General features: G+C 38.9%; 1 protein-coding gene across 3 annotated transcripts in view; it reads left to right on the top strand.

Annotated features, from left to right (window-relative positions):
• Positions 1–25,957, top strand: part of adamts9 (ADAM metallopeptidase with thrombospondin type 1 motif, 9) — a 189,246-nt gene that overhangs the window by 27,886 nt on the left and 135,403 nt on the right. For all 3 annotated transcript variants that reach the window (XM_048606233.1, XM_048606234.1, XM_048606232.1), the window contains exons 4-9: positions 17,216–17,487; positions 18,104–18,187; positions 18,282–18,406; positions 20,168–20,208; positions 20,789–20,894; positions 25,216–25,362. In XM_048606233.1, the coding sequence (XP_048462190.1) occupies positions 17,216–17,487; positions 18,104–18,187; positions 18,282–18,406; positions 20,168–20,208; positions 20,789–20,894; positions 25,216–25,362 (775 nt within the window). The remainder of the gene's footprint in view (positions 1–17,215; positions 17,488–18,103; positions 18,188–18,281; positions 18,407–20,167; positions 20,209–20,788; positions 20,895–25,215; positions 25,363–25,957) is intronic.

The raw sequence follows: 25,957 nt of genomic DNA, 5'->3' as shown, positions 1-25,957 counted from the left end.
AACATGTATGGGAACTCTCTGTAAATACAAGCCAATTTTCACAGAGGGCTTCTTTAATTTCGCCGGGGGAAAGGGACTTGTTGATCTCTTCCTTAACTATGCTTAAGGGTCCCATTCCTTCACTCAGCCTTTCTAGCTCAAGTGACATTACACATTGGCTTTACCTCATTATGCACCAATGGTACATTTGGAGAAACGCGATCAACCCCATTCTCAAGGTTACCTCCCTTGTCTTGAAAAATAATAGCCCCAGCTGCTATCTGTTCATGGATTTCTGTCTGGCATGTTTTGATTTTTACTGTATCAGGGGAGAGGCCCATCTCAACATCAGTCCCAACATCAACATCCAGCCTGTACAACTGCAATGCTGGAAGGCTGCAAACAAATTCAGAAATTTGAAGCGGTTGGGAAAAAAAAGCTTTCTGTATCTGCCCATTATCTGAAAAATAAAACAGTATTCATCCATCCTACTTCAAGTAGAATGAGATACCTAGTCCAAGCATTTCTGTTCAAAAAAAGTATATATTATAAAAAATATACAAATTTTCCAAGACCCTGTAGCTAGTTTACTGTTGATCCGAAGGGGCAGGGTGAAGGCTATTGGATGAAATTAAGTTAATACCTTCCTCTTCCTCCTGAACAAACATAAGGGCCATGTGTTATATTTCCCTTCTGAACAAAGGAAAAGTCTACCTCCTTTCTTAGGTTTTTACCTTCTTCAAACTCTTTGACATTGGTTTTCACAGATTTTAGCAAAGGGAATTACCGTTCCAGAATTCCAATTTTCCTGACTTTTTTTTCAGAGCACCAAATCACACCAACAAACATTTAAAATGAGCAAATCATATTAGCCGAAATTAAAGATTCACTCATATGTCACAGTAATATTTGGAAGTTCACTCTGGCCAAAAACTGAAATTCCAAATGTTTTGAAATTCACCATTTACCCAGGACTCTTTCCTTAAACTAAATACAACGTACAATACATTATTTTAAGGAGAGAGGAAATACGTAATGCCATTTAACTTAATTTCCTTTCTTCATTTGGTTTCATATGACAGCAACCCAATTGCAAGAGGTAAATGTTTACCAAGCCCTGAAGAAACTAATTCCATATAAACACTTGGGAGCATGGTTTTTCACATAACCATTAATTGTTTCTTAAAGTGATGTCAAGATATAGTCTCCCTAAATCTCTAACTCCAGACAGGAAAACACATAAATGACACAAGACAGCATTTTGACAGCTAATGAATGAAAACACAAATGAACCAGATCACAAAAGGTTAACAGTTATTTCAGAATCCGTGAACACTGAAGGAATTCACATCCAGAAAGAAAAAATGTATTTCCTCAATCAAATGCAAAAGCTGGTCTCTCTCTCTCCCCCCAATCCTTCATCATGTGAACATTTTTGTCCTTTACTAATAGTGAGGGTAAGATGTCTACATAGTTTTACATACAATTATTTACATTGCAAAACCAGCACATATAGTACACCATCATGACATTACTTTGGTTGTTTGGTTTCATATATGATTACCTTTTATTCTACAATTGGTCACATTAGCCCAGCTTTTTCCAGTCAAGTCTTGCCTTTGAGCGGCCACTCTTGAAGGTACGTCTCTCAAGACTTGTAGCTGCCATGCCTAGCTAACTCTCAACTATCCAAAAGATCGTGACTATGCTTCACAGCGTCACACAGCTAATTCACTACCTAACACCCTTTAATATAGCAAGGACCAATAGAATTACTAAAAGAATTCTCTCAACAGCCAGAGTCTATTTGCGGTATCAAAGGGCTTCTTCTATATATCTCTCTGTCTCTCTGTCTCTGTCTCTCTCTCTCTCTCTCACACACACAATCAGCTAAAACAAATAAAGAATGCATTTTTATTGAATTCACCTTCCAAGTTTCACATGCTTGTTATGCTGGACAGTGGCCTCTGCCAACACAACATTCTGCTGTTCCGCTGCGATCAGCGCAGCAGTCAATATACCACTTGCCTCCTTTAATTGAACACCTCCTAAGACAACAAAGAAAGGCTGGCCAGTAGAATCAACCCTTGGTTTGCTTTGGGAAATCTACTTTCCCTGTGCAGCTCTTCTTGGCATGGACTAGCCCTTTGGGATTCTGCTCCACATCCCCCCAAAACTGCAGAGGCCCCAACACTGCAGAGGCCCCAATGCATCCAAGCGTTTCACTACCACACTGAACCTGTCATGAAAGGACCATTCTGGGACACGGAATGTTTCCCTAGCCACGGTGTCCTCCTCCTTCTTGAGTATTTTGCTCAGACCCTGTTTGCAGTGCCAAATGTATTACTGGGCTGAAAGTGCCTAATAGGTTCTTTAAGGTCTGATCAAGAAGACACGTGCACTTTAATATGAAGCTAATTTATTAGCTTAACTACTCAATATATATTGGAGACTTCTGCAAACTAATGAGCAAATCTATTAGCTTAACTACATAATATACATATATGTACAAGCAAATAAGTCTCACATTGCCTTCTATCTTTCGGTGACTTTGGCGATGGTGGCACACAGAGCTCTGTCTTAGATTCAATGGTGCTTTTTCACAAACCTCAGCTCGATGGTGAAAAGTTCAATGAGTGGGACCAAGTATTTGATATTAAAGCTATTCTGGTTACATGCTACATTTATTATTTTGTTGTACTCTCAGTATTTTTCTAGATATTCCATTGTGCAGAAAATAAGTTGCAAACATCTCCAAGTGGCTCCGCGTTAACAGCATAAGAAAATGGTTCCCACAATCAAGGTTGTGCAGTCACCAAAACACGCTGCATTTTTTAACACCAAACCTATTTTCCTGTATTTTTCCACTTTACTTCAATTTCACATTGTCATGTCCAACTAACCTTTAATGGCTTAGTTTGAAGATATCATTTTGAAGCCCATCACTACATGAGCACATTCTCATAGAAATTTGTTGTGTTCTCTTCAACCATCACTATACCCAACTTTGTGACCACTAATCCAGGCACTCACAATTTGTGTGAAGATGATTTCCAAGATATCAGCCCAAGGTTTGTCCACTTATTTTCCCCTTGTCCTGCACTTGTGATATTCTTTCTAATAGAGATCTACATTAGCATTTTAAAAAATCAGCTTCTCTGCCATCTCCTTTAATGCTGATGGGGTTGATTTACTTTTCCCTTTCAGCATAACTCTGTTTATCTCTAAACCAATTCTAATGTTTGGATTCTTCTATGTGTTCCAGTGGACTGGTACTGAAGATATATATGATATATAACCAGGCCATTAAAGCAATACAGCTTAAGCATAACTGTGTTTAACCTATATTTTACTGTTGCAGCAATCTAGCTCAGCATTCAGCTAATTTTGTTAAGATTTCATCACAGTTATCCTGCCAACATCAACCTTTTATCTAGTATTTGCTGCTAGCTGGTTTCCAGGTATTTCTCTACTTCCATTCAGTTTATGGTTGAGAAGATCACTACTTTTAATGTCACAATTTTTCATGCTGCATTTAGTTTCATTGAAAGGCAGGGAACACCGATCATGGGGCTTTTCATCATCCACAAGTTATCAGAAATGATTTTTCCCTTGTTGAAGCTGTAACTGCTTTTTATAAGAATATTTTCACAAGGCTAATCCTTGAGTTTGCTGCTAAAGATTGGCAAAATAATGCAAAGTTATGAATGTTCTATAACTGTAATTACCTAGGCTTGATATTATTCTTCAAAATCTCCCTAGTGTAATGCATTTCCCCTGTATTAATTGAGTCAAGATGACCATAGCAATTTATATATGCATATTATGTAATTTTTAATTCATTCATGGGATGTGGGTACATTTTTTGTCCATCTCTAACTGCCCTTAAGAAGGTGGTGGTAAACTGCTGCTGTTGTCCTTCTACTAATGGTCATATGTTTAGAAGATGGTATCTGAGGAACTTTGATGAATTTCTGTAGTGCATCCTGTAGATGGCACACATCACTTCTACTGAGCGTTGGTGGTGGAGGAAGTGAATGTTTTGTGGATGCGGTGCCAGTCAAGTGGGGTGCTTTGTCTTGGATGGTGTCAAGATTTTTGAATGTTGTTGGAGCTGCACTCATCTGGAGAAGTGGGTAGTATTCAATTACTGACATACCAACAAGTGGAAACAGAATAGCCTTCTTTACCATGTTGAAATTGTTCATAATTTTGAATACCTCAATAAGGTCACTTCTTAATCTTCTTTACTCCAATCAGAATAAGCCCAATTTCTCTAATTTTTCCTTGTATCTAAAATCTCTTACTCCTGGTAACATTCTAGTAAATCTCCTTTGAACTCTCTCCAGGGCTTTAACATCCTTCTTTAAATAAGGTGCCCAGAACTGAACAAATATTCCAATTGTGGTTTGACCAATGATTTCTAAAGGTGTAGCATCACTTCTTTGCTTTTATATTCTATGCCACTATTTATAAACCCAAGGACCCTGTAAACTTTCTTAACACCTGTTTCAACTTGCCTGGCCACTGTCAGAGAATCATGTGTATAAACCCCAATGTCCCTCTGCTTCTGTGCGCCCCTCAAAGTTGTACCATTAAGCCTGTATTGTCTCTCCATGTTTCTTTAACCAAAATGCTTTACCTCACATTTCTCTGTATTGAAATTCATCTGCCAGATATCTGCCCATTCCCCCTCCACCGACACCCTCATTCACTTAACAGAACTCGTCCTTACCCTGAACAACTTCTCCTTTAACTCCTCCCACTTCCTACAGACTAAGGGGGTGGCCATGGGAACCCACATGGGCCCAAGCTGTGCCTGCCTCTTCACAGGATACGTGGAACAGTCCCTTTTCCACTATTACACAGGCACTATCGCCCACTTCTTCCTCCACTGCATTGATGACTGTATCGGCACTGCCTCATGCACCCACGAGGAGCTTGAACAGTTCATCAACTTTACTAACACCTCTCAACCAACCTCAGATTCACCTGGACCATCTCCGATACCTCCCTCTCCTTCCTGGACCTCCCCATCTCCATCTCTGGTGACCGCCTCGAAACTGACATCTATTTCAAGCCGACTGACTCCCGCACCTACCTAGACTACATCTCCTCTCACACACCCTCCAGCAAGAGTGTGATCCCCTACTCCCAATTCCTCCACCTCCGCCGCATCCGCTCAAAGATGATGCATTCCACTCCTGAACATTCCAGATGCCCTCTTATTTCAAGGACCGCAACGTCCCCTCCTCGGGTGATCAAAAATGCCCTCAACTGCACCTCTTGCATTTCCCGCACTTCTGCCCTCAAACCCCCTCCAAAAATAAAGACAGAATCCCCCTTGTCCTCACATATCACCCCACCAACCTCCACATCCAATGTATCATTCTCCGCCACTTCCACCACCTACAATCCGACCCCACAACCAAAGATATATTTCCCTCACCACCCCTATCCGCCTTTCATAGGGACCGCTCTCTCTGCGACTCCCTCGTCTGCTCCACACTCCCCACTAACCCCACCACCCCCAGCACCTTTCCCTGCAACCACAGGAAATGCTACACCTGTCCCTACGCCACACCTCTCACCTCCATTCAAGGCCCAAAACAAACCTTTTATATCAGACAGGAGTTCACTTGTACATCCGTCAACTTGATTTACTGTATCGCTGCTCCTGATATGGCCTCCTCTACATCGGTGAGACTAAGCGGAGGCTCAGAAACCATTTTGTAGAGCATCTGCGCACTGTACGCGACAAATGGCAACACCTTCCGGTCGCCAACCATTTTAATTCCCCCTCCCTGGGTGATATGTCCATCCTGGGCCTCCTCCAGTGTCACAATGACGCCACCTGCAAACTAGAGGAGCAACACCTCATATTCCACCTTGGGAACCTACAGCCCAATGGCCTCAACATGGAATTCACCAATTTTAAAATCTCCCCATCCCCGGCCTCATTCTATGTCCAACCCTCCCTCTCATCCCCGCCTCCTTGACCTGACACAACCTGTCCATCTTCTCTCCCACCTATCCTCCCCACTCATCCCATTGACCAATCCCCACCACGCCCTACCTGCACTCACCTATCACCATCCCACCTACCTTCCCCAGCCCCACCCCTCCTTTCTCTATTTATTTCCCAGCTCCCTTCACTCTTCCCCTTTTTTTAAGAAGGGTCCTGACCCGAAACGTCAACTTTCCTGCTCCTCTGATGCTGCCTGGCCTGCTGTGTTCCTCCAGCTCCACACGGTGTTGTTTCTGACTCCAGCATCTGCAGTTCTTGCTATCTTTGAATCATCCACAATTCTGTTAGACAGGAGATTCGAAGATTTTGACCCAGTGACAGTGAAGGAACAACAATTTAATTCCAAGTTGCAGTGGTGAGTGGCGTAGATGGGAACATGCAAGTAGTGATGTTCTGTTCCGAAGAAGGGTCATTGGACCCGAAACGTTAACTCTGATTTTTCTTCACTGATGCTGCCAGACCTGCTGAGCTTTTCCAGCAACTTCTGTTTTTGTTGAGATATTCTGCTGCCCTTGTTCTTTCTGAAGATGCTGGTCGTGGGTGTGGGGACACTGCTTTTAAAGGAAGCTTAGTGAGCTGTTGCATGTGCCATGGTGCATACTGCTGCTACTGTGGTGCCAGTATCTGAGGTGGTGGCTGGAAGTGTGAAATTAAGTAGCGGTCTTCAATCACTTCTTATACCTAAGTTATTCCCTGGTCAGGTTCCAGTCCTTCGGTTTCTTAAAGACGAAAGATTAGAATTGCAGTGAGGCAACTGAGACAAAGCAGGTGAGACATCCTTAAACATCTACTGCTTGTAAATGGGAAAAGGTTGGAGGATGAGAGGGAAGTGCAGTGTGAGGAGGATGATAAGATTTGAGCAATGGTTTCAGGCTCGCTGTTGGCCATGGCTTTGTCATGACTGCTGCAGTGATGGCAACATGATTGTCCCAGTCAAGACGGGGACATGCAGCCGTGTCTGCCTTCCATTGATTAGCTCCTGCTGCCTTCAAAAACACACCATTTTGATCTATGAGAGAGAGAAGTCTGTCACTGATTGCTGTGTAATCTATTTGTCACATCCATGGTTGAACAGTGAAGTGCATACAAGACATGACATGTGGTTGCAAAGCTTGTAGTAGTGTTAAGTGTGTAAGGGTAACGCTTGCAGCTATGAATGAAGTATAGGCTGTGCTTTAATAGAACTTATTAGTAGGTGAGTGTAAGGAGTGTGATGAGCTGCATTGCATTTGAGGTTAATAGTTCCATTGAAGGGACAATGGAGAATGAATTTCCTGACCATGGCCACTAATGAGGACACTAAACTTTGTGCATTGCCCCTAGGCCCTTAGGGCTAATGCCTTGTGTTGAGAGCCTTTCTTATTTGGTGATGCTGCCTTTACAACGTTGTCTGGAGGTCTTCCTGATGTAATGTTGACAGACAACTTTTTTCCTCCTGTCTTTCACATGTAACAAAGTTCTCACTGCTGTATTGGTAAATCTTTCACATGCTTTCTCTTCTATTGTACTATGAGTCACTGTTCTTGTAGGTCAGACTGCTCTCGACAAAGTGCATCTCACCATTACAAAAGGTGTGCTTACTTTAAGTGGTTTAAAGGATGCTAACCCTACTGTAGCATGCATCTACTCAACAGCCCATTTTGTCGGTTGCGTGACTCAGTAGGGAGCCAAGCACGAGCAGGTTCATTGCAATCGTGCAACTGCAATAGTGGCCCCTTGAATTTTGGTCCCAGTGTGTTACTATTGTATACGACTTCATTTTTCACCTGATTCATCACCATTAATTGTTAAAGCCAAGGAGTAAAGACACAGCAGTAGAACCAAATTGCTCAATACTCTTTGATGCCATTTTATTTCTTTAACAGCTCATGAGATGCAACATTTTTAAAGTAAGGTTTCTAACCTGATAAAAACATAAAATTACTTATTTATTTTACAGTAATGTGACACAAATGTTTCTATGCAATAGTGATCTGTCTTTTTGAAAACCACTATTAACAGAACTGATATATTTTTGTAGTGTAAACCTTTGTTTATATAGTCACAAAGGGTAAAGAAACTATATATTTTCCAGTCACCAATAATAAAACCTTCTCGTTCACGGTTTCTGCGCAGGACTTTCCAATTTTTTCCAAATCATTTCATTGGAGATGCACCTCCTCCCTGCCTAGAGTAGTGTAAACAGCACTTTGGTGGATATTCAAAGTAATAACTACATTTATTTATGTAGTGCATACCTCAGTGCATTTGGAATGTAAAGTGTGTATGCATCCTAATGGACTTCAAAAAACTGCACAGATCATAGCTGACCAGGCATAGAACATAACAAGTGAAATGTAGCAATAGGAGCCACCCAGAGTTTGTTGTACAACCTGACAAATCATCAGAAGGATCAAGGTACAGGTGACAATTGTTTATTTAAGTGTACACGGGGTGAGTCAGCTTTACAGTCTGAGACAGTACTCTGAAAAGTCACAAGTGTACATTCCTTATATAAATCTTAAGTCACATACACATACCATTACTTAGTTCTAATTTTGTCAACAATTGGTCTAATCTAAGGGCAGACAGACTACTTAATACTTTATCCACACCCTGCATATGGACGCCAGGTCAGGGGTGGTTGTGAAGATGCTGGGGTACCTCTACCCACCTACACCCCTCCACCAAAAGCATGCTCAATTTAAAGTTCAGCCCCAAGAGTTTGTTGGACACGCAGCATCAAGGAGTGGGTAAAGTTGAACTATCAGGAGGCAGAGAACAGAGGACAGTTTACTGTAGAACCAACTAGCTCAACATTACATTCAAACGTCAACTCGAGGAAGGATCATGAGGGTCACGAAAAGTACTTGATGACTGGTCATTGGTACTTTTCAATTCCAGAATATACTGCACTTGATCAATCCGTGATCACTATCTTCCAAATGTACACCTGTGACTTCCATTCATTGTACACCTGTCAGCAAGTCCCAATGCACATTATCAGTTGGTCGTTCTCTGGACTCACTGAGTTATGAGGTTCTCATGCTTTCCCTTTATCATCTCAGGCTTTGAAACATTTAAATATTCCAGTTTCTTTTGTTCCTGTTTCTTCTGACCTGATGTTCTGCAGCACAGCTCATCTTTTTCAAAATAAGGATGTCTAACCAAGATAGCTGAATATAAAACCTGCTGTTGTGCAGAGATATAGATTCACACTGGACTCATTACAAGCAATATTGCATTAACCACCTCTGACACACTGTGCCCAACAATTAATTTTTATGGCAGTAAGTGTAGGCAAATGTCCGAAATGACATGTAGTGGCTGCCTATCTAATATTACAAGTTTTATGCTACTTCCCAAAAGTAATTTTTTTATCTCATAGAATTACTTTACTCATATCCTGGTTATCCTAATTTTCCTCCAGCAGAAGTATATTTATGTGCCTTGTTCCCGAATCTCAACGTCTTATTAACAGGTTATTAAATTTTACTACATACTTTTGAAATTTGTTTTTCTTTTCCGATCTACTTCAAGATCATTTAAAACTACATACGGATGTACAAATGTAAAGAAATAAATCACAGCTTGTCATAATTGACCCATACATATCACCCAAAACATCCCATATTCCCACACTGGCTGTGGTTACCATGAAGGACTCTCCTCCTCAATCTCTCCTCTCGGCTGAGGTGTGGAGACCCTCAGATTAAACCATCCCCAGTTGTCTCTAGCTAATGACAGAGCAACACTATGTTCTGGTAGGACTATGGTGACTTTACCAGGAGCATGTTAGTGTAGGACTGAAATTGGCTGACAATGTCTGACTGTTTATAAAGTGTGCATTTTTAGATTTGCATATATATGTCATTGTTTTAAATTTGTTTAGTGTATAGCATAAGTTCATAGAATCATTGAATTTTGCAGTACAGAAATGAGGCCATTTGACCCATCATGTCTGTACTAGCTTTCGAAAGAGCTACTCAGCTAGTCCCACTCTCCAGCCCTATCTCTGTTGCCCTCGAACTTCGTCACTTTCAAATATATATCCTCCTCTCTTTTGAAACCTCCTATGGAATCTGCCTCTACCACTCTTGTAGGGAGCACATTCCAAATCCTACAAGTCTAAGGAAATAAGCTTCTCCTCATCTGACTCCTACGGCTTTTGCTGACAATCTTGACATTGTGACCCCTCATTACTGACACACCAATTAGTGGAAACAGAGTATCCTTCCTTACACTGTCAAAATTGTTCAAAATTTTCCTTGTGATTTTTCTGGCATTTCCCGGAGCATAACAATCTGGTCAGAATATCAGTTAGTATGCAGGCTTAGAATGTAATTAGGAAATAGCATGTTATCCTATCAAAGATGAATTGAATACAAAAGTGTGGAGGTTCTACTTGATTTATACAGGGTATTCGTAGGAGCAAATTTGAAGTGCTGTATACAGTTTTGGTATCTTTATTAAAGGAAGGATGTAAATGAATTGGAACCAGTTAAAAGAAGTTCCTTGACTAACATCTGGAATTCTTGGAAAGGTTGGACACATTAGACTTGCATATGGTAGAGTTTAGAGTAGCAAAAGGTTAAAACATATAAGATCCTGAGGGGTCTTCACAGGGTGCGTGTGGAGAGGATATTTCTTCTTATGGTAAAAGCTAGAATTAGGAGTCACCACTTTGAAATACCCACTTCAGACAGGGATAAGGAGGTATAAGGAGATTTTCTCTTTCTAAGAGGGTTCAGAGTCTTTGGAGCAAAAGTAAAAGAGGGCAAAGGTTATTGGATGTAGGCAGGAATGTCGAATAATCAGATCAGCCATGATCTTATCGAATGGCAGATCCAGCTTTAGGGGCTGAGTGAACTTCTGCTGCTCTTAATTTGTCTGTTTGTGTGTAATCAACTGGAATAGATCTGTATTTTTTAATGTACATGCTGTCTATACTTCATTTAGCTTATGTCATCTGAGTTCTACATGAAGCAAATTAAAAGGGCAAACCAAGCTGTAGGCCTATACAATTTGCAGGCAATTGTTGAAATAGGCTTGGGTTTATGTGAGTTTAGCTTAGCAGTAATTTTAAAAAAAAATCATTGGATGGATTTTGTGGAAAAGTGGGTGGTTGATAGCGAGCAGCCAGCATTTGCTGTCATTATCTTCTCGGAAATTGACTGCTACTTCAGGATGTTGAGCATGTGTGACTGTAGTTTGTCACTCAGGCTTCTGAGGCAAACTGTGCTGTGGATCTCGCCCCAGCCCAGTCAGTAAGAACTCAGCGAGATTTTCAACTTTCTGTCTCTCACATCACTGGCTGAAACCCCTTTACGAGTTACATTGTGTTCAGTCAAGTGTAACTGGGTTTTCAACAGTAGTGTGATTAATAACATTTGAAAAACCAAACTTGTCCTGAAAATATAATCTTGACATGCACGTATTTATTTTTCTTTAAACATGTGTCTGATTTGCATAATGTACTTGGTGACTTGTAGACTGGATTCCTATCCCTGTTTAGGAAATAGTATATCTCTACTACTTATTTCTTTAATTGAAAAGTGGCACTTGGGTTAGCTAAGCTGCAGGGAGGAATAAAAGATGTGTGCTTGCATTTATTGAATGTGAAAGATCATGATTTGTTCATCAGTTTTGTATGGGAAATATTGGTAGTAGTAGAAGAGTTGTATTATTCCAAATGGCCTTGTGTCAGGTCATTTCCACAGGGAAAACATTGACGGCATATGTTGATAGACTGCATGAATATTCTATGGCTTTCGATTAGTATCGATAATTTTACCGGAATATATCTATTTGTTTGGAAAGGGCCTATGCATGCAGATAATTAACACTGAAATAACAGAATAACAGCTAGCAAGTTACAAAAATTGCTATCCAGCAATTGTGATCTGAATATTTAAACTCATGATCGTGAGTAATGTTAATTTTTTTCTTTTTGTTCTGGCCACTTCAGCTTTTCATAAAATGTCTTTCCACACAGTTAAGTCCTATGTCTAATGTGCACCCTTAAGGCAGAATATTCCGACCCCATCTAGTGCATTTAAAAAGCCTGAAGAGGGAACTTAATTGGGCGAGGGGCCAAAATTCAGATTCCTGATGCCTGGTTAAAGTATTGGCATTAAGTTCTCAGAATCTTTCAGTTGAGTTGTTCTTCTCCTCTGTGATGGTCAAGAACCTATATTGCATTCATTAGCATGTAATGACTACTCTCTAACACTCCAGTCTGCTGAAATTACATTCATGTGCACAATCTTGTTAGACAAAAATGAGAAAAACATGTGTTCACAAACCTGACTGAGACCATTGTGAGGCAGGGTAGACTTCTGCCAGGAATCTTTGGTGAGTACACACTTCTCAGTGTTACGGATGCTTCAGAACCAATTTGCTTCTTTGTTTAATCTGTATCAATGTAAGGATACTGGCTGCTCATTCCATTCAGTGAATGGAAGCAGTCACACTGGCTGATGTCTGGCACGAGCATTCAACACAAAAGGCAGGAACTGCAAATTGAGAATGGGGAAAACAACTGGAAAATGAGGTGTGCTGGTGAGAGTGAAGGAATATGTGAATTGAAGAAGGGGCAGTGTAAGGCTAAAGGGTGCTGGCAGGCTCTGGGCTCAGGGGCAGGCTTGTGAAGTTCAAGGGAAATCATGGATCGTAGAGGAGATTGTAGCATGGCAGAAGGGACATCTGAGTAAAGGAGATTACCATCAACAGTGACAGAGTATTAACTGTGTAAGTTACAGGGGCAGAATTGAGTGTGAAGGAATTGAAAGAAAGATTCATGTGAACTGTTGTTCTTTTCAGGCCAATGAAAAGAGATTGTCTTGCTGAGAATATGCAATTGAATGTACCAAGTCTAATGAAAAAGGGTGCAATTCTATATTTAATCTTAGGAAATGAAGGTGGGCAGGTTGGTGAAGTAACAGAGGGTAACTATTTTGGAGATAGAGAACACACTTGTATTTAGCATCATCACGGAAACGGACAAAAATAGACCAGGAGAAAAAGTTCTAAACTGGGGTAAGGCAAAGATTACAAATCTGAGAGATAATCTTGCAAAAAGTGGCATGGTTACAGCTGCTTGAAAGAAAATCAGTAGCAGGCACTCCAAAATGAGATTCTTTGGGCATAGTGCAGCCCATGTCCTGACAAAGAAAATGGGTACTGATGTCACAGCCAGAGTTTCCTGGTTATCCAGAACCATACAGGGTAAGATAAAGCAGAAAAAACAGAGTTCATGACAACCTCAAAAAATGTAATACATTAAGAAGCTTAGTGGAGTACTGCACGTACAGGAGTGAAGTGAGAAAGGAAATTAAGTGTGCAAAGAGAGGATCTGATAAAGCAGTAAAATTAAGAAAAATCCAAAGATGTTTTATCACTACATTAAGAGCACGTGGATGATTAATGAACAGGTTGGGCAAATCAGAAATGGACATTACATATGTGGATGTGACAGATTGGGCAGGGTTCTAAATGTGTAATTTGTGTCTGTCTTCACAAAGGAGAGGGTTGATACAGACATTGGATTGGAAAAATAGTGTGAAGTATTAGATAAAATTAGCATTATGAAATGGGAAGTACTGGAGGGACTGATCTCCTCGAAGTTGGAAAAACCACCAAAGCTACATGAGTTGTACCCTCGGCTGTTAAAGGAAGCCAGGGAGGAAATAACCTTATGTATAGATTTGCTCACAGGGTAAATTTATCATTTTCTATTTTATCACCTTGCTCTCTTAACATGTCTCTACTCTCTGATTTGCCACCACTTCTCGAATTTGATCCAGTGCTCGTACTGTCTACTTTAGAACCCTCTGTATTTCCCTTGTTACATGGTGTGCTAGAATAATGGTCCCAGTATGATTCAGGTATAGAATGTCCCTATGGTACAAATCCCACCCTCCTTATCACTAGTGTCAGTGCCTCACAAGCCCAGAAGCCATTTATACGGCATCAGTCTTTGAGCCAGGCATTAATTTCTCTAACCTCATTTGCTCTATGCCAGTTTGCATGAGCCCAGATAATACAACTTTTGAGGTTCTGCTTCTTAATTTGGTCCCTAGCTCCTCATACTGACTATGCAGAATTTATTTCCTTGCCCCGCTAATGCCATTGGTGCCTACATGGATCATGACAGTAGGTACTTTCCCCTCCCATTATAAAAGCCTCTTTAACGTTGAGCAATTGTCCCAAACCCTGGCACTGGAAAACAACACAGCTCCTGGACTCTCTGTCTCTCTTTGCTACAATGATTAGGGTCAATCCCCCTTACTATACGGTCCCCTAATATCACTACATTCATTTTTGCTCCCCCTACTTGAATGGCTTTCTGTACCATAATACCATGATCATTGAGTTCATCCACTGTGCAGACCTCACCCAAACCAGCTGAAATAATCTCAAACCTGATGGGCAATTGCAAAGGCTAAGGCTCCTGCACTTCTGCCCTCTGGGGACCCTCATCTGCCTCACTCCCACTCACACCCTGCTTTGCCTGACTAGTGTCTAAATCCAAACACTGTATCCTAAGGATGTGAGACCATCACCTTGAATAAAGTGTCCAAGAAATGTACCCAATCTCTGATATGTCACAAAATCTGGAGCTAAGCCTCATGCTCATAAACTCTGTGCTGCTGCTGCTTGAGCTGCAATCATTTACTGCAGATGTGTTTTCCCTGGAACACACTGGCATCTAGGAGCTCCCACACTAAAAAAAACGCTAAACTGAAATAACACCTGATGAAATATTAAAAACAGAACAGGGTAGAATTCAGAATTCATGAGCCATTTTGCATGGTATAGCTGGTCTCAGATGCAGACAGAGTCTGATGACCTTGCCGAAACCCTGAAATTCCTTTGTGGACCTTCAAAGGATTACAGGTCCATTTTGGAAATCCTTCAGCAATTATAGTGCTAAGAGCTAAAAATCCTCTGCGGAAAATAATAGGGGGGATAAAAGTCAGTTTTATAGTCAATTTTGTAATTAAGGGAGGAAGAAGGAATAAATAAATGCAGTTCCTGTATCCTACATCTACCGCAGAAAATAGAGCAAACAAAAAATAATTAACTGAGTAAGAATTTTTGAAGGAAAGATGAAGAGTGAATGTTATAGAGATATGTATAGACATTATATTTTTGAAAGATCATATTTTCAGTATGTAGAAGAGAACGGGATTTCAATTTTGCCACTTAACACCATACCCTGATGGAGTTGATTGCCCACCCATGATAAAACTGCAATCAAACAATAGTTGATCCACTACCCAAGCTTACTTTGCATGCAACAGACTTGAAAAATACCCCCACTATTTTGTGTCAGTCACAATACTATACCACAGGAATTCAGTAAATGCTGCTGCAGTTAGACTGAAAACAAAATATGGAAAGCAACTAATGCACTTACCCTGAGCAGTGGCACCATGCATCTGGCTGTGATGCATGATATTGGAAAGCTTACTTATTAAAAGGTTTTTCATTATTGATTACTATATACTTAGGAGCACAAAACTCGTGTTTATATTTTAGGATAGTATATACATTATATTTATACCCTACAATTGATTAATAATAAATTATACTTGAAAATATTTTTGTCCAGGGATGCAGTGAATATTACAAAAATGATACATTTTATTTCTTTCAACTAGCTGTCCCCTGCCTGAAACATGTTGTATCATATTTACATAACAAGTAGAAGCAATTGAGCTTGTTCTTGAGCCTGTTCTACCATTTATTACGATCATGGGTGATCTCATTGCTGCCTCAACTCCATTTTCCTGCCTACTCCCCCATACCCCTTAACCTGTTATTAACTAAAAATCTGTCTATCTCCTCCTTAAATTTATTCAGTCTCCTGGGGTCCACTGCACTATGGAAAAGTGAATTCCACAGATACATTCTCTAATTCTTACCCCAAAACTATGACCTCTAGTTCTAGATTGCCTCACAAGGGGAGACATCTGCTCCATGTCTACCTTGTCTCCTTTAGCATCTCATATACCTCAATTGGATCTCCTCTCATTCTTTTAAACTGTAGCGCATATAGGCCTTAACTTCTCAATCTCTCTTCATGACACAAGCCTTTCATCTTTGGAATTAATCTTCTGTCTCCTATGCAATAACATTCTGCCTTAAGTAAGGGGACAAAATCTGTATGAAGCACTCCAGATGCGGTTTCATCAATACCTTGCACAATTGCAGCAAGCAGAACCCCATTTAATTTTTACTGCATCCTTTGGCAACAAATGCCAAAATACCATTTGTCCTTCTCATTACCTGCTGTACTTACATGCAAGTTTTCTGCAACTCATACACAAGGATGTGAAAGTCCCTCTGCTTGAAGCATTTTGAAGTTTCTCTCTATTTAAATAATAACTTGGCTTTAAATTCTTCTGATCAAAGGAGATAATCTCACACTTTTCTGCATTCAACTCCATCTGCCAAATTTTGGCCCATTCACCTAACATATCATATCCATTTATAAATTTCTTATTTCTTCATTGCAACTTACTTTTCCACCTATTTTAGTGTCTTCTATAAATTTGGCTATATACATTTTATCTCTGCATCTAAGTCATTAATATAGGTTAGAAATAGTTGGGGCCTGAACATCAAACCTTGTTGCATTGCCACTAGTTACAGTTTGTCAACAAGAAAAATATTAATTTATCCTGATTCTCTGTTTCTGTTGGTGAGCCAATCATTTATCCAGATAACATAGTCCAACTATGTAATTTGTCCCACATAATCTTGCCTTGCACGTTAGCCTTTTGTGTAGCACCTTATCTAAAGCCTTCTGAATGTTCAGAATGTTGAGAGGATCAGTTAACTTGGATGGCTGGTTTATAAAATAGAGTTGTTGCCAACAGCATGAGTTCAATTCCCTTAATGGCTAAGGTTACCATAAAGGATTCTTCTTCTCACCCTATCCCCTCACCTGAAGCATGGTGACCCTCAGGGTAAACCACAACCAGTCATCTTAGAGTAGGATAATAGATCAGCACAACATCGTGGGCCAAAGGGCCTGTACTGTGCCGTACTGTTCTATGTTCTGTATCTCTCTCTCTCCAATGAAACAGCAATCCTGTGGTCCAGTAGGACTATGGTCAATTTACTATATTTTTAGTATTTTGAATTTTGTGCTTTGTTGGAAATCAGTTAAAATGTTGTGTTTATTTTTAGGATCTTTTTCTCCCTCTCTTTGCATCATAGGCCATAAGTATAACCAAAACAAAAACAAAAGGAAATGGCATAAAGGACTATCCAGCAATATTTTGTCTGATCTGGATAACTTCAAGAGCAGTATTGCATTATCCAATTTAGCCATCATGGATAACAGTACCACCAGAACAAAAAGTCAGAAAAGAACAAAACGTTTTTTGTCTTACCCTCGGTACGTTGAAGTTATGGTTGTTGCTGACAGTAGAATGGTCGAACATCACGGAGCGAATCTTCAACATTATGTTCTCACTTTAATGTCCATTGTAAGTATTTCTGTTCATATTTTCTCAAGTGCTTTGTTGTGCTGATAGTTTCTTAAGCACTTTATTTCAAAGTATTTCACGCACTGTGAAAGGCCAGTAATTACTGCCCTTCGTACTACTTAAGCATATTGATCCTCGATGCCTAAATAATAAAATACTATATTTTATAATTCTTTCCTTCTTCTTACACTTTATTTTAACGTCAAGCTCAATCAATCCTTCAGCCTAAGTGAGCTTAAGGCTATTCTATAGATCAGCCTTCTGGCATTGTCTCGTAGAAATTGCTGCTTTATATTTTATGACCAACATCTTTTAAAAATGTAACTTGGTTTCAGAAGTTGTAAGATATCACACATTGTAATCTGACATTGTAAAGTACTAAAAAAATGAAAACTGGAAAATTCTCAAATGCACTGCAAGTTTGTCATCAACTGTGCATAAAAAAGGAGTTTAATCCTGCAAGTGTATACACTTTCATTCTGTTTATACACTTGCAGGGTTAAACTCCTTTTTTATGCACAGTTGATGACAAACTAGCAGTGCATTTGAGAATTTTCCACTTTCATTCTGTTTACTGTTACCTCCATATGTTTAACATTTTTTTCAATTTTTGTAGGTGGCTACCATCTATAAAGATCCAAGTATTGGAAATCTTATCAATATTGTGGTTGTGAAACTAATTATTATAAATAGTGAGCAGGTAACATATTAAACAGATATCTATATATTCATAATCCGATTGAACTGCTGAAATACTAATGATTAATTTGACACTATTTTTACATCATCTTTAGGATGGTCCATCTATATCATTTAGTGCTCAAACAACATTAAAAAACTTCTGTATATGGCAACAAAAACAGAATAATCCAGATGAAAACCATCATTCTCACCATGATACAGCTGTACTTATCACAAGGTACCACAAAATATTTTTGTATTATCTAAAGTAATGGTTCATTTGTGAAGTGACTTAAGAAGTTGCAGGAAACATAAAACAAAAAACTGAGGATGCTGGTGATCTAAAACAAAAACAGAAAGTTCAAGAGAAACTCAACAGTTCTGGCAGCACCTGTTGAGAGAAAAACAGAGTGAATAGTGAAATTTTCACACTCTCTTACAGATGGGGCATTCTCCTAAGATTGAGTCAAAAGGATGTTTGGATCCATAGAGAGAAAACTCTATTTAATACTTAATCTGACCATATTTCAGCACAAAGTTATGCTTGTGAATTTCCAGATTTTATTTCAAAATTGTTTTAATTGTGTTCATGTTTATCTTCCAATAACCTTTACATTAACTCAAGATTCGTGAAGAACCCTACCTGTGTAACTCTTTCTTTCATACCAACAGAAGGGTCACCGGACCCGAAACGTTAACTCTGTTTTTCCCTTCACAAATGCTGCCGGACCTGCTGAGCTTTTCCAGCAACTTTGTTTTTGTTCCTGATTTACAGCATCCGCAGTTCTTTCAGTTTTTATTTAGAAGACCAACTATGATCTAGTTGTAAGGCAGAGTAGGCCCAAGGGATGAATGGTTTACTCCTGCACTAATGTTTGATTTTATTTATTATTGTCATATGTGCCTAGTGAAAAATTTTGTTTTGCATGTAGTGCTGGCAGATCATACCACACAAAGTGCATTAGGATAACAGAATAGAGTGAAGAATACAATGTTATGGCTCCAGAGAAGGTGCACAAAGAGCGAGATCAGCATTTAAATTTAAAATTTGAGAGGTCTATTTAGAAGTCTGAGTACAGCGGGGAAGAAGCTGTTCTTGAACCTGTTGGCACATGTGTTTAAAACTTTTGTATCTTCTGCCCAAGGGAAGAGATTGGAAGAGAGTACAGCTAGGGTGGGAGGGGCCAATGTTCCTTTGAGTAGTAATTTACAAATGAAGTATTGCTTGGAGGAAACTGACACGCAAATGGTACTAACATTATGCAAATTAAACTCGGACGCAAAGTTTGATAAACAGTTTATATTGAAAGTTTTGTTTCCTACATTTTCAGCTCCCTTAATAAGCATTGACTTGTTGGTGGATATTGTAAATATTGATGCATTGTTTCTAAATGTCTTGGGCATTTCTAATGAAAACATGGTGAATGTTTAAACTGTATTTTAAATTGCTTTGAGCATTATCAAGCCACTGAAGTGAAAATGGGAATAACACGGCTCTTCCAAGCTGATCTGCAAGAACATAAAATAATTCAATAATTTTATTTGTCTATTTTCTCAAAAACAGTATTCCCTCATTTGAAGTAACTTGCCATAAAATTGAAAGCCATAAATAAAAACATAAGTCTTCTTTCAGAATCGGTACTGTTGATATCACTTTACAAGCTGTTATTTCCCAAACTGCTGAATAAAGATTAGAATTGAACATTTATCATTAAGTGGCTGTTGTGGAAGAAAAACATTATATTTTTGACAACTGTCCTCGTAACTATGGAGGAAGCAGACGGATTAAATTTTGTGCAGGCTACTTAAACAAGCTGTAGTAATAAATAATCCATCTTCTTATCCTTTTCTTTCCTGTTTTTTGTAATTGACTGACAGCAATTTAGGACATGCCATAACTTTGTATAAAATGAGTAAGGGCTTTCGTGTAAAGAGAATAAAATTGTTGCTCCTTTAATATGTGAGTGAATAGCATTCAATCAAATGTGTTTTCTTTTAGGCAGGACATTTGCAGAGCTCGTGATAAATGTGACACTTTGGGTAAGTTATAGCATTATGCATGTTGATAGAGTCTTGAGATTGATCCTCTCCAATGATTCAACAAGCTGATTTGGTGAATAGCTGATCTCTGGAAATAGGGAAACTGCCAAGTCTGTGTCAAATTAGAGGATTTCAGAAGGTGAAATAGTAGGGGCACTCTTAAGTTATGGAGGGGACAATAAGCCAGTGTTCCACTCATGATAATTAATATGGCACTCATATGATTACTGTTTTTTTGGGCAAGTTGATGATGGGCATCCTTACGGGGAAAATATACTCAAGAAAATGTTGACAAGTGCAGGGAAGGAAGATGAAAAAAAGATATTCTAGGCTGATTTTCTATATAATAGAAATGCAAGGTTGTAGTTTCAATTTAGAAAGTAATTTTAATCAGTTAATTTTCTGTGCAATGATAATTGCAAATCATAGCACAATATCAAATCTGCTATAAATTTAATCTAATTAGCTGTACAAGTATATTTTATCATTACCTTTCTTAAACTTAAACTTGGTACAATCAATGAAACTTCAAGATGTAGAAAGGTTGACAAATATTTATTTCTGCCTGGAATTTGTGCAGGCTTGGCTGAACTTGGTACCGTATGTGATCCTTACCGAAGTTGCTCCATTAGTGAAGATAACGGATTAAGTACAGCTTTCACAATAGCTCATGAGCTTGGGCATGTGTAAGTCTTCCATTGGCATTTTAAATATTATTGATGTTGTGATCTAACAACTCAAAGTCTGAATATTAATTCCACTGTAAATGTGGAACTTCTTTGCTATGCATAGTGTGCATGATTATATTGGTCTCATGGTTTTGCATACAGATCTAAATGTATTTTGCTGTTTGAATTAATTTACTCAATTCCATTCAAGAAGAATATTACAACTTATAACAATTTTCTCTTTATGTTTAGATGTGTATTATACATCACATTTTCAGTTGTAATAACTTTTGCTATTGGCTTCTCCCATTTTACTTGGGGCTGTCATAATGCTGATTGATTACCTTTCTCACCTCCTGTCAGTCACCCAGGACACAGGATTGCAAAATAGCTTTCATTCAGTTTCATCTTCTCTCCAAACATATTTTACCAAAACAATTCTATACAGTAACACTACAACAAAAATATTCCCTAAAATATAGCCATTACGACAGTTCCCTTTTTGATGCATTATTTAAATATAAAAATAAAACTTTGAACCTATTGAACAACTTAGAAAATTAATCATGTGAGGAATCTCTCCCCAAACTAATTTCTGTGACCCACATACTTGAATTGCTTCGTCAACTGCTTCTTCACCTTGCTGTCCCTATCTGACTTCTTTGTCAGTTGACTCGTTCCAGGGCCATTCTCTTGATATGAAGGATTTTTCAACAAGCCCTGCACCATTAACACTCCTTACTGTTTCCGTTGCCTTTCTGTTTTATCTTTCCAGATGGAATCTAATTGTCAGATTCTCGTATGTCTCTATTTTAGCCATCACCCCAAACCAAATCCAAGGCTCCTTCCCATTCATGTATATTCAATCCTGATTCCTCATATACTCCTGACCACACTATCCTTTCTCTTGTCTCCCAGTTCTAAAAGTATAGTGGATATATTGATTTTAAATAAACTCGAGGATTTAATCTCAGTTAATGCCATTGTTTTCTGAGTATATGTATTGAAAATATTCTTACAAGTAATTCATTTGCAGATGTAATTTCACATATATGCAGATACTTCAGTGTTAAAAGATTATAAATACATGGTCTAGAATTTCCCCATTTACAATATAAAGTGAAAAGCAAAGTCTCCATAGTCTTACCAAATCATAGGGCTGCTCTCTTATTAAAGATGACTAATGATGATTTAACCTACATTCATGGCAGCTCACTGAAATTATCTATCCCCTGCCATGCAGTCATAATTTTGGAGGGGACATAATATAGTCGCTACCTCTTTGGTGAAATGCAGCCAACTGAGACGCTGTTGTCAACTGTTGCCAACAGAGGTGGAAGTTCATGAAGTGCTTTGGGAAGATCCCTAATGAATAGAATCTTATCTTGAGACCCCTGCTGCTTCTCACCCCTCTGTACTCAGTTTTCCCTCTTTACCGCCTGTACTCTGTTTCTAAGTTATGTGATGGTCCAAGCACAGCCCCCAGTCCAGAAGCAATATTTCTTCTGAACAAACCTTCCATTGCCTCAGGCCTTCTTGTTAAGATTCAGCACCATTCCCTTGAAAATACAAAGTGCATAATTCAATTCTTCCACCAACTCTGCATCAGCAAAACAAAGTCAAATGCATCTTATCTGAAAACTGGCTGAAGAGAATTTAAATAAATTAGTCGGGGGTCCACCACGCAATTGAACAGGTGTTTAGCTATGAACCACTAAGAAAGGATGCTGTAGAAACAAAGAAAATAGGAACAGGAGTGTGTCATTTGGCCTTTTAAACCTGCTCCTGCTTTTCCCCACATCCTTTGATCCCTTTAGCTCCAAGTGCTATATCCAACTCCTTGAAATCATGTGATGTTTTGGCCTCAACTGCTTTCTGACCTCCACAGGCTCAGCACTCTCTAGGTGAAGAAATTTCCCCTCATCTCAGTCTTACATGTTTTACCCCATATCCTTAGACTGTGAGCTCTGATCTTGCATATGCCCTGTTTAGTTCTGTGTTACACTTCCAATATCACAAATTGTTTGACACGGTGATCTCTGCATTCTGCACCTTTCCGGAATACTAAGGCACACTTGTGCTGGTACTTTTACAGTCAGGACAAACTGTACCATAAGTGGCTGAAGGAATTCTGACTGACATATTTTGATTTCTGTTGCATAGGCACAAGGAGTGCTAAGGCCCCTAATTCTTATTTTAAAGGTTAGTGTGCTATGGATGTCACTCGCTAGGCTAGCATATATTGTCCGTTACTATTTGCCCTGGAGGTAGTCCATGAACTGTAGTCCTTGGGGTGAAGGGACACCTGCAGTGCTGTTAAGAAGTACCACCAGGATTTTGACCCAGAAACAATAAAGGAATGATGGTATAGTTCCAAATCAGGACACTTGGAGGGGAATTTGCAGGTCGTGATGATCCAATCCAAATGCTGCCTTTGTTCTTCCAGGTGGTAGAAGACATCTACTTGGAAGCCTTGTGCCATTTTTATAAGCTTTTTTTCTTATTATCATCTGTTGTCTCCTGACAATATCACATCAGCCATTTAACGACCTCTTGTTCTACATCCAAGAACATCAAAACTTATTGTTTCTTTTCACCTGTATTTGTGATTTCCCTCATTCTTTTCCTGTTTTCAATTCACTGCAAATATTTCCAAAAGGAAAGGATCTCAATCTTCGAATTTCCATTGTCACCTCTTTTACCACAGATATCGTCTGACCTGCTAAGCATTCCAACTGTTTTTGTGCTTCTGTTTTAGAATAATTGCACCTGCAGTTTTTGAGGGCTGAAGCAATGTTTCACTTCTGCCTTAACTGTTCTGTTTATCAGTGCCTCTGCTGGGAAAATCAAAAGGGAAACTGAAATACACTGTCATCTGGTTTTAATCTGCACTCATTTGTCAAACTTATCTTACTTTATTTAACTGCTGAAATTCCAAGCCCGTGCTAATTGTTGTGTCCTCAATCAGAAGAGGTTAGGAGCAGATTGCTTTCTGAAAATATTTTCTTACTAATGTGTAAGCAAGTACCAATTGACTATAAAATTTTCCAAAATTTAATGTCGTCAATGTCACAGGCTAATGTTATGGGGAACAGATTGAGGAGTTTCTAAATAAAACATCAATTGCATATTATTTCTGTTGGAATATAAATACATATTGAACTATATCCTGAAGAAATTTTGCTCATAATATGATAGCACATTTTCAGATTTCAGTAATCTAACTATTTTTACAATTGCTGGAGCCTATTTTCCTGACACATATCTACGTTCTCAGCATGAGCAAATTTGATTAAAAATCTTAATGTGGCTTCTGAGAGGGCCTCAACTTAAGCAGACAGAACACCCACCTGAATCAAGCAAGTCATTTATTTAAATCAATGTTCTATGATGTATTCAGAGTCCCAATGCAATTTATGTCTTCAACCTTACAGGAAAAGCATAAATACGTACCTGACTTGGCTCCATTTAAAAAGTCATCTCAACTGCTGCTGGGCACTTTGCTCCCTCACCTCCCTGATCACAAAGGTGTTTGTGCAAGTTTAGCTGTACAAAGAGCTGCAGGACCCTCCCACTTCCTCCAGATTTGCCAACTTGTAAGTCTCGTTGAGTGCTGGCAGATTGCACATTTTGTTATAAAAAGGCCCTATGAGAAAATCATTTGGACTTCCCATTGACAACCACCTTATCCACCACTCACTCAAATGTTCACCTGAATCAAATGGTCCTCTGTTCAAAACTCTTGGGCTCATTCCAGTGAGCAAATGTGACAGTGATATAAATTGGTAAACAGTCCCCACTTCAAAATTAAGTGGAAGGTGTAGGCATAAAAGTTTACTTATTCCAAGTTTTATTTACTCTTTGGAACAGTTTTTTGAAACACACTCCAATCTGTTGTTTGTTAGATGCTCATCATTTGTATGTACCCAACTCTTAGTTCATTGTCTCTGTTTGATATTGCAATGTATTGTTTATGTAGTTTGGCCAAACTCCAGACCAATTTTAAATCTAGCTGGAGGAGCACATGAGAGTGGGAGGCAGAGTATAAATAGGCTAAAGCTACGATAGGTAAATGACTACATGCAGAGATCACCATAATGCTGTTCACAGATAGTCATACTGGAATCTGAATTAGAAACAACTAATGCGGGAAATGTAATTATATTCCATAAACACTGTTGACATCAATATATGTTACATTATACACAAAGTAGATCTCAAATTTTTGAGCAACATTATTGTGATAAATATACAGCACTCGAATATGACTCTATAATCAATTTTTAAAGGAATCCAGCTGACACGCTTGCTTAACAAATTTTGTTTTATTTTTATCTAGGTTTAATATGCCTCATGATGACAGCAATAAGTGCAAAGAAGACGGTGGCAAAAATCAGCAGCATGTTATGGCCCCTACATTGAATTATTATACCAATCCCTGGATGTGGTCAAAATGTAGCAGAAGATACGTTACTAATTTTTTAGAGTATGTTAGAATTTTGTTATACTAAGTCTAAATTGAACTGTGCTATTTGTCACATCAATGATAATGGTCTTATAACATCACTCATCAGGAATTGATTAACTCCATGGGTTAGTTTGTTTTAAACAGTATAGAATATTATCAGCTATGAAATAGATGTTAAAGCAACCAGCTTTCTGTGTGCAACTTGCAAACAAAAAACAGACTAGCTGCCAGAAGAGTTGCAGCATATAATCCACACAATAATGGTGAACTCTCTTTGCTGATACTCCAGATCTCATGTTGTCTCATTTTGTCTCTCATTTCTATTGGAACTTGTAACCCATCTTGTACTTTTATTAATCCTGTACCCACATTTTCATCGTACACAGTATGTTGGTCATCTTCTTTTGCAGCTTTTCAAGCTTCTCTCCAGTATTGAGACAAGTCCTTTAGGTAGAAGTTGATAAATTGCTATACGTGGTCTGCCACATGTGAGCTCTGCCAATGATGGAATGATGCCGCAGATTTGTTGCTCTCAAATGCAATACTGCAATGTGTACATCCAGCCTGGTCTGTCTACATTTGAGGGTTAGATTTCTGACTGTAAGAAATATGC

The sequence above is a fragment of the Rhincodon typus genome, chromosome 16 (genome assembly GCF_021869965.1).
Source record: "Rhincodon typus isolate 14 chromosome 16, sRhiTyp1.1, whole genome shotgun sequence".
Classification (NCBI taxonomy): Eukaryota; Metazoa; Chordata; class Chondrichthyes; order Orectolobiformes; family Rhincodontidae; genus Rhincodon; species Rhincodon typus.
Note: the sequence above shows the minus strand (reverse complement) of the source record. Positions and strands in the feature narration are given on the sequence as shown.